This window comes from Phycodurus eques, chromosome 23 (assembly GCF_024500275.1).
Source record: "Phycodurus eques isolate BA_2022a chromosome 23, UOR_Pequ_1.1, whole genome shotgun sequence".
Classification (NCBI taxonomy): Eukaryota; Metazoa; Chordata; class Actinopteri; order Syngnathiformes; family Syngnathidae; genus Phycodurus; species Phycodurus eques.
In genome coordinates, this window is record NC_084547.1 from 3,049,125 (window position 1) to 3,058,268 (window position 9,144).

The 9,144-nt window shown below is 47.9% G+C and overlaps 1 protein-coding gene across 1 annotated transcript; it reads right to left on the reverse strand.

Annotated features, from left to right (window-relative positions):
• Positions 1 to 107: 107 nt before the first annotated feature.
• supt16h (SPT16 homolog, facilitates chromatin remodeling subunit) lies at positions 108 to 8,729 on the reverse strand. Its single transcript, XM_061669584.1, has 24 exons — positions 8,562 to 8,729; positions 7,271 to 7,363; positions 7,027 to 7,197; positions 6,800 to 6,952; positions 6,583 to 6,729; positions 6,364 to 6,515; positions 5,947 to 6,119; positions 5,751 to 5,841; positions 5,609 to 5,682; positions 5,383 to 5,495; positions 5,252 to 5,317; positions 5,076 to 5,174; positions 4,675 to 4,790; positions 4,446 to 4,599; positions 4,246 to 4,373; positions 3,717 to 3,979; positions 3,528 to 3,646; positions 3,209 to 3,447; positions 2,610 to 2,685; positions 2,349 to 2,518; positions 2,142 to 2,271; positions 1,930 to 2,056; positions 1,775 to 1,849; positions 108 to 676 (listed from the first exon to the last, which is right to left on the reverse strand). Exons 1-24 carry the CDS (start codon positions 8,625 to 8,627, stop codon positions 576 to 578), a joined length of 3,096 nt encoding a protein of 1,031 aa, XP_061525568.1. The 5' UTR covers positions 8,628 to 8,729; the 3' UTR covers positions 108 to 575.
• Positions 8,730 to 9,144: the final 415 nt, after the last annotated feature.

A 9,144-nucleotide genomic window follows, 5' to 3' on the forward strand; every position in this document is an offset into this window, starting at 1 on the left:
AAAATGTGAAGAAGATGGAAAACGCTCGTTTTTGCTGGGAAAACAAACACACAAACTCTTAGCTCTCTTTGGTTGACACTGTAAGGCGGGAAGAAGTCCACTCAGAAGAAAGTTTCTTGCTTTTTATTTTATTACAAAAACAAAAAAAATTACTTTTAGAATTAAGTACAACAAACATCTACTCGGAAAAGACAAAGGAGGCAGACCGTGTGTGTGTGTGTGTGTGTTTCACAAAACTCATTAAAAACAAAAAACACCCACCGCCCAACAAAAGTTGCTGAACGTCCTCGACTGCAACACGAGGGAGGGACTCCTCATAAAACAGTTGTCAGGCGGCGTGTGAAGCGTTTCTTTAGGAGCCAACATAAACCTTTGCGATAAAAACGCATTTCGCACACGCACACACACACACACACACAATGCAGACGAATGAGGAATGAAGAGAAAATGAAGTTTGCTGGTACGTCACCGTGACGTGACGTGGCGGCCTCTACGTCTACACGCAGATCGTGTGAGCCGGTCGGGGCGCGGGAGGGCGGGGCGGGGCGGGGCTGCCCCCGGTGCGAGACGGACGTTTACGACCGCCTCTTCTTTTTGATCGGCGGCAGCGTTGACGAGGGGTTCTTTCTCTTCTTGTTGGACGTGTCCTCATCCTCGTAGTGACTCTCCTTGTCGGCTGCGTACGGCAACAATGACAGCAGACGTTGCCTCACCTTTAATTTACTCTTCAGCTTCTATTTTTTCCTAAACATTTTTGGCCTCGTACACAGTTGCTTAATTCTAAAAATTGATTATTATTTTTTTTTTTATGAAACCACCACGCCCGAGGAAGAAACAAGGTGTGACTGACAAAGTGTCAATCATTGGCCCCGTGCAGTAGAGGTGTCACAATTAATCAATTCATCGACAACTTATTGATCATCAAATTAATTGACAACTACTTTGATAATTAATCATTCACAGCCATTGCTCCACCTAAAATTGTCCAAATCCTGATTTCAGCCTTTCAACAGTAAATGAAAGCAGACTCATGATCAAAATAAGACATTTGCGAACATAGCGAAGTGAGGCTACATTAAACTCTTGCTAGCAGTTTTAAAGCTCCCTCTTTAAGCGCCTTTCTGAATACTAATACTATTACATGAAACTGCTCCATTGTGGAAAACAAAAAATATTTTCTAAAATGAAACCCATTTCACCCAAATTGTAACTCTAAACATGAAATAAATTAAAGCGGCTCCAATGGAGCCAATTACTAATATACTTGAAGAGCTGAAGTTAAAAAATGCATTAACACAGCTAAAAATAAAAAAAATTAAAAGGAAGCAAGGTGGCGGCCATTTGCCAGCATTGAGGCCGCAGGGTTAAATTCAACTCTGCTCACAAACCCCCACATAACCGGAACGTCACGTGACCAAACCTGGAAAACAGGTGAGCTGACTTCCCGTGTATGCTGCGGTGCGTGCCACACAACGGTTTGACTGTCATGATTGTTTGAAGCCGAACTTGCAAAAAGTTGTTTTATTTATGGCTGGTGTCTTGTGACAAAAGTTAAATACAGTACATGTATATCATTTATTTGTACAAATAACGAGCTATGGCAACACGATGAATGAAGTCTCAAACATTCAATATTAGCATCTTCGGTGCCATCGTTGACATTTTAAGTAGTCACGGCCCCGCTTCGCCATTTATCCGAACCGGGAGGACGCGCTTGGACCGCTTTTGCAGTTTTGTGCGTTTCGCGCTTACGAGATTATTGGACGGCACCCACCTTTCCGGGCCTCTTCCTCCAGCTCGTCCCAGTCCTTGCCGCTCTCCTCCTCGCTGCCCAGTGATGCGCTGTAGTCTGCGGGCGACAGTGCGCGGCTTTATTGCTAAAGACGCAAGTCTCACATGAGCTGGCGTTCGAGAGAGACGCAAACATACTGGAATCCTCCGTCTCGGAGCTGTAGTCTTCATCGCTGTCTTCCTCTTCAACTTCCGTCTCATCCGCAGAGGGGTTAAACGTCTCGTCCTCCATCTCGGACTCGGAGTCTTCTTCGCCACCGCTCCCCTGGTGGACAAACAACACAAATGGAGCCGAAGGCGGCACGCGCGGCTGCCAATAGTCGCTCCGGGCGCACGGGTGCCGTAAAGACCTCGCTCTCCGGGTCCAGGAAGGACCAGCCTCCTTGCTCGAAGAAGCCCTCGGGGTCGTCGACGATCGTCTTCATAATCTTGGTCCAGTTGAGGGACTGGACCCCTTCCGTGTACTTGATGTCGCACGAACTGCACACGAGGGGAAGAACGACGGTTAAAACAGAGCTCGGGATGCCTTTGAGTTTTTTTGGCAACGGCGAGCTTACTTGAGCCACTCCTTGATGGGGTCCAGGGAGTTGACAGGCACGGCGTTGATCATGGTCACCTTCTTGTTGTAGTCCTTGTAGACGATGACCACATCAAAGTTCTTCAGGTGGAACTGCACACGCTCAAAGTGGACCAGCTCCACCTCGTCCAGAGTCACCACGAACGGCGGCTGCGTGCGTTTATTATTGCGTGATTCATCTTACAACGGATCGTGTGGGCCTTTTGTGCGGTGCTAAAAACAGGCGTGCGTGTGCCCTCACCCATTCCGTAACGTTGACAAGTGAACTTGAGGTAGGTTGCAGCAGGCAGGTGCTCCTGTAGGGGGCGCCCTGGAAGCTGCAAACATATTCCCCCGTCAGTGAGCATGTTACTACGGTTTAGGGCTGTCAAGGCATTTTTTTTTTTTTAGGACGATATATTTTCCCCAAACGCTATCATGAATAAACAATATTGCTGTTTTTGATGCCTCTGAAATCATGAAAAATAACGCCCACCCCTATTATTTTCTATTATTTATTATTTTCTAACTTTACCGTGGTAGAGCGAGCTGGTTACCTCTCTAGGGCGCAGGCTAGTGAACATAATAAACAGTTAACTTTCCCATGTGTTCATTGGGGACTAACACACAACAACTATGAGCAAAGCCCCGACTTTTTAAACTACATCGCCGTGGTGGCGCGAGCTGTTTAGCTCCTAAACTCGCTAGCTCACGGGCTAGCAAACACAATGACCGAAAAAGAAGAAAATAGTTTTTTTTGCACTCAACTGCTGTGGAAAATGAGGAATATTATAAAAACTCCCCAGTTTATCTTCCCGCCCCTCTGCAACCCGAGTTGTTGCGGCAGCTCACGGGACTCACCCAAGGTCCCTGAAAGGAACCTCAAACTCCAGCTCTTCTCGGGTAAGTGTCTCGACCTTCTCGATGAAGTTCTTGAAGGCCGATTTGAGCTTGTGCCGCATCTCGCGCTCCATCTGCTCGGCGTAGAGGTCGTCGCGGTCGTGCATGTGCTGGTGCTTGCCCAGGTCCGTGGTGATCTCGCCCACCTCCGTGTAAAATTGCACGTCCGTGTGGCGGCGCTTGCCGAACATGATGGCGTTCTACAGGAGAGCAAAGCGGAAATTCTTCAGCCTGACTCGGGAAGAACGTGGCCGCGTTCTCCTCGAGCGTCTGGCAGCACCTTGAGGTGGAAGTGCAGGACAATGATCATCTCGCCGTCACACGGCTGGAAGATGGCGTGTTTGATGTTGTTGTAAAGGATGTCCACTTTATCGCCGCGGACAGATGTGAAACGGAAACCTGCCCCGGGAGACGAGTGGCGGTGAAACGCAGAAGCAGATGTGGACGAACACGAGGCCTCCGACCTTACCGTTGGTATGCGCCTCCAGCGAGCCCTGCATCCTCTTCTGGGCGATGTTAGGCCGGATGTAGAGGTCTTTGAGTTTGGGGTTGCTGCGGTTTAGGTTGACGACCAGCGAGTCCTGCTTGACGATCCCCTCCTTCTCCTTCTCCTCGGCTTCCCGCGTCTTGTAGCGCTTCTGGACCTCCTTGATAATGCGGAAGGCGTTCTGCAGGTTGGTGGACGGCACCGAGGTATCGCCGGGTGCCTTCAGGTTGGACGCGCGGTATGTGCTGACGGTGCGAGAAGGTAGCGTTAGCTGACAGTTGAACAAGTTAAAGTTATTGTGCTTACAGTATATCTATTTTATTTATTTATATATATATATATATATATATATATATATATATAGGAATGGTCTGTGTGGAAAAAGTATCACCGCAATATAACGAAACATCCGCAAAATGGATTTAGACGTGTATGATTTAAAAAGCTGTGATACAGTGAGACCACAAAAAGACAACGAGCCCCGCCCAACCTTATGTGGTCCGATACATACATTTCCTTAACGAAGGTGGCGTCTGGATTGGGGAAGATGTTCCCTTCCTGTCGGCCTAAGGAGCTGCCAGGAACGTAGAAGTTGATCCTCAAGTAAGTGTAATCTCCTTCCACGGACATGCTGATGTTCTAGACACAAACACAGAGGTCAGGTGCAGTCAAACTCATAAGAGGTGGGGAAAGGAGACCGCGATAGCGTACCTTAATGGTGGCGATGTGAAACGGGGTGGCGATGCCAAAGATGGGCATGACGACAGTCTCGTATTTCTTGTCGATGAAAATCTTCATTTCTCGGATGTCTTTCTCTCTGGGCATCTGAGAAACATTCTTGTAGGACACGTTGGATTTTCTCGCCCTGAAGAGAAAGAGGTCAAAAGTGGAGACCGGTTCCGAAGCGGTCGCGGGATTTTGATCTGAAGCCGACGCTTACTTCTGGATCTGCTGCTCGCCTTTCTGCTCAGTCAGCCGCCGCTTGGCCTCCTCGTTTAAACTGTTGGCGAGCTCCTTCTGGTGGGCGCGCCGCTTCTCCTCGGCCGTCATCTCATTCTAAGTAGACGACACGCGCGCAAACGTCACGGGTGTGGCAACGCGGTCAACACAGACACACCAACACGCATGCGGTGATAAAATGCTGCACACCATCAGATCATGACTCGAAAGGCATACAAAAAAATAAAATAAAAAAGACAAAAATGCCACTTGCTTTCATCAGCGAGCGATTTAATTGACTACTTACCTTCCCAAGTAGCTAGTAGAGACCAAAAACACGCACACGCTTAGTCAGCAGCTCCCACGTGCACGTCGAGGCAACACACCGGCGCGCCAACTCACCCGGGTTCTGTCGGCGAGCAGCGCCGCACTGCGAGCGCCTTTCCCCAGCAATTCCTCGGCATCGTCGCCATCCTCCTCCTCGTCTTCCTCGTCGTCGTTCTGAGGGAGGTCGCGTGTTCAAAAGACGGCCAGGAGCGCGAGTCCAGCGTTCAAGGTGCAGGTGTCGGAGCGCTTACCTTGAGGAAGATCCCGACGTTTTTGATCTTCTTCTTGACCGGCGTGAGCACTGTGGCCGCCTCCCCCTGTCACACACACAATTATACACACCATACAGCTTGCACTAGTTGTGTGTGTCAGGTCAACTCACCTCATTGATCTGCACCGTGTCACCAACAAACAAGGCATACTTCTTCTGCTCTTCTTTTTTGCCGTCTTTATTCGTGAGGTCGGCTAAGCCTAAACTGACACTCATCACCATGCCTGCCAGACACACACACACACACACACACACATGCACGTGTTGGGGGGGGATAAAAAAAAACAAAAAAAAACACTTTTGACACTATCGTCATAATTTAACATGATACAGCCACCTTTCTTCAGTTTGTACTGATTCTTGACATTGAGCACCAAGGAACCTTCTCTGAACTCGATCCCCATGGCAAACCTGCAAACAATCCACATGTGAGACGATCGCGTTACAGTATACATGTTCATTCACATGAATCAACCTACCCGAGGTTTTTGGTCAGCTTGGCGACAAGGTCCATTTTCTCCTTCTTTACATACTCCAGAACAGTGTTGTAGGCATCGCAGATTTTCACACCTGGGGGAGGAGGGGGAAAAAAAAGTAAAAAAAAAACAAAAAACACGCACGTCATATCCACGCTGTTCGTCACGCGCCGCCCTTTCGCCGAGCTCCCGAACGCACCGTGCTTCAGCTCCTTGAGCAGCTCCTCCTCCACCTGCAGCAGAAAGTTGTAGTTGTCCTGCATCTCCTGCGGGGGGTCCACCATGAGTGTCCGCACCAGGTTGGAGCAGTACGACTTGTAACGGATGCCCATGGCACATGTGATGGCGCCAAAGTGCATATGGTTCTTGTCACTGGCATAAAGAAGACATGTTCAGTTGGATTTTGTTGTTGTTTTTCCTCTCCCCAGCGGGTGTTACACACAGGCGAGCAGTGTCAGACTTTTTCCCGACCACAATGTTAAAGAACCAAGGGTGGTCAATTTTGTTTATGACTGTATATTTAAAAAAAATAAAAAAAAAAATATATATATATAAAGTGTTTAGAAGGAGAAGAGTTGCACACAAACCAGTGACCTTGGCTGAGGTAACGATCTACCTGACGACGCTGAACTTGAGGCTGTAGTTTCCGCCGCTCTGGATGATGGGAGGGTAACACATCTCCACGGTGGACGGGTCCACACCGCCCAAGTATTTCTTCTCCTCGATGGCCTTCTCCACGGACTCGGCCAGTTTGCTGTGGCGCACTTTCTGTTGGTGGGAAAACACACGTGAGCGGGCACGAGGCGGATTTCCCCCCCAATTCAGGCGTCCTTACCTCATCCGCGTCGACGATCTCCATGACTCGCTCCTTAAAAAACTTGGAGAACACCTCGCTGGTGATGGCCGCCGCTTTCTTCATCAGGCCGAGCTCGCCGTCCTCCTTCACCGCCATCGTGTACGCCACCACGGCGCTGATGTCCACCTGCGGGAAAAGAGGACGTGACATCCCACTCGTTTGGCCGGATGATCGGCAGCCGCGGCGCTCCTCTTGCCTTCGCCAGCCCCTCGGCCGCGAGCGTGTCGTTCCAGCTCTTCATGTACTCGCCGGGAAATTTGTCCTTGCTGAACACGCCCACCGTCTTCCCTTCACGGCTGCCTCGGATCGCCTCGATCATCTTGTCGAAGTTGGGCTTGTTGCTCTCATTCTGAAAGACACGTGGCGTCACGTTTTTTTCCCTTTCTGCGAGAATTCTAATGACGACGCGTCGGCCGATGTCACCTTTTCCCTGGTAAGAAGCGTGATGGGCGGGACACCGTTGGCGTTTTCGTTGCCCTTGGTTATGGCCACCTGCTTGAGGAAGTCCACCTTCTTCTTGCTCGCGAGGAAGAGGATCTTGGTTTCGCAAAAGACCATGATGGTGTCTGTCACCTCGTAACCGAACAGCCAAGTCTGAAGACCGAATAGGAGTCTGAACACGGGGCCTCGTTATGTACTCGGCGATTCATTAACGACATGCTCTCACCTGTATGGCTGTGGATTTGGCGTAGACAATTTCCTCGTCCACTCCGACAGACACCACGATGGCGTCGGCTTTACCAAACTCATCCTCTCCTTTCTGGGAAGAAAAAAAACAAGATATAGAATGCATCTTTTTCATCGGAATCTATGGAAGTGAGCCACGGAGTCTATGGAAGTGAGCCACGGAGAACTATAGCGGGCTAACTCCATTTTGGTCACTTCGAAGATTAGTGCAGAAATGAAATTGAGCTTTCATGAAATATTGATATGACAGATGTTTGGAATTAAACTACGATCGCACTAAACATCTTTTTCCCCCCCTAATCCAAATGTGTGTCTTTCTTTTCAGGCAACCTCGATTTTAGTGTACATGACCTATTCTACTGTTTTTCTGACTACTATTGTTCCATTTCAGTGGACTTTTTCAGAAGGTTCCACCACTTGAACCCCTCCACGGGAATTTCAGCTCGTGCGAACTTATCGGCGGATATCTTTTCCCTGACATTTGTTTAACGGGTTACCAGAGTAGCAGACAAAGCAAAACGGTCAAGGAGATATGTTGAGGAATAAACAAAGTTCTTCTGTGTGACTGTAATTGGAAGTCATTATACACCAGATTTTCTATTAGCAATATCACACAACAACAGTTGTGTGATATTGGGGCAACTTTTCAGCCATAAAAAAAATAAATAAAAAAAACAGACAAGACTTTCATTTTTGGGAAATCTTGTCACTCAATTTTGCGACTCAATGTTGCTCATTCGGAAAGTCGAATTATCGCACTCTAGTTCTCAGTGATTCAATTTGCCTTGCACGTGTGTGTGTAAAGATTAGATGATAAGAGATTTTGGGAGCTTTAGACCAATCAATAAATGAGCATCAAACAACAACAACAAAAATCCACCCAAACCAAGCAACTGTTTGAAGTCAATTTGCGTTCTCCGTCACGGGCTTCTGGAGCATGTGTGTCACCAGAGAACAAAAACTTGTGCTGCTCTTGCCTTCTCTCACCCCATTAACAAGCCTGCTAGCATTAGCATACAGCGGAAGTGGCCGCTGGTGGCGGCCCAAATGTCCTCGCAGCGGGCTGTCAACAATTTCGCCGCGCTTGGGTACAATTTCCGCCCCAAGGAAGGTTTGGTTTGGTGAACAGCAAGTGCGTTAGCGCGGTGCTGCGCTAGCTAGCTAGCTAGCGGGCTAGTTAGCAAAAAGGTGGTTTTTTTTTGTTGTTGTTGTTGTTTTTTTTCCTCCACGTCGTCTCGGACTTGGAGCTGCGAGCGTCGGTGACATTTTACCTTCCAGTTGCCGTAGAGTCTCTTAATCCGCCGGTAGTACGCTTCCTTGTCCAGGTTCGCCGACATGGTGTGTCTGGTGCTGCTGCACACTCCAGCTCAGCAGGCCGGATGGTGAGGATGAGGATGAGGATGATGATGAAGGAAGATGACGACGACGACGATGATGATGATGATGATGAGGATGATGGGCCGTCGTCCACGCAAAAAAAAAAAAAAAAAGCTGCAACTACAATCTTGGATATTTGTAACTTTGCGTTCTGTGAAAATTGTACTTTTTGTTTTTTTGAAAAGTGTTATAATAAAATAATACGAATACTATCTTTTGTACAATTGCTAAAGTTAACGCACTTTATTTACGAATAACAACAAACAATATCTGCTGCTCAAAGCAAGAAAAGTGTCAAAACCGTTCCCATGACGGTGTTTTTAAATATAATGTAATTTGTATTCGTGACTCCTGGCCTGCTTCTTTTTATTGGTCTATGTGTTGTTTATGCTATATTTACCCATCTTGTGACAGGTATATTATAATATTGTGTTCGATATACTGTTAAATAAATATTGAGGAAAAGAAGACGCTGCT

Excerpts from the sequence above, each read along its gene's own strand:
- supt16h (XM_061669584.1), bottom strand. The coding sequence starts at position 8,627 with ATGTCGGCGAACCTGGACAAGGAAGCGTACTACCGGCGGATTAAGAGA. Across the intron at positions 5,175-5,251 it reads ACGTCGGGATCTTCCTCAAG|AACGACGACGAGGAAGACGA; the intron begins GTAAGCGCTCCG and ends GACCTCCCTCAG. Across the intron at positions 2,057-2,141 it reads TCCTGGACCCGGAGAGCGAG|GGGAGCGGTGGCGAAGAAGA; the intron begins GTCTTTACGGCA and ends TTTGTCCACCAG.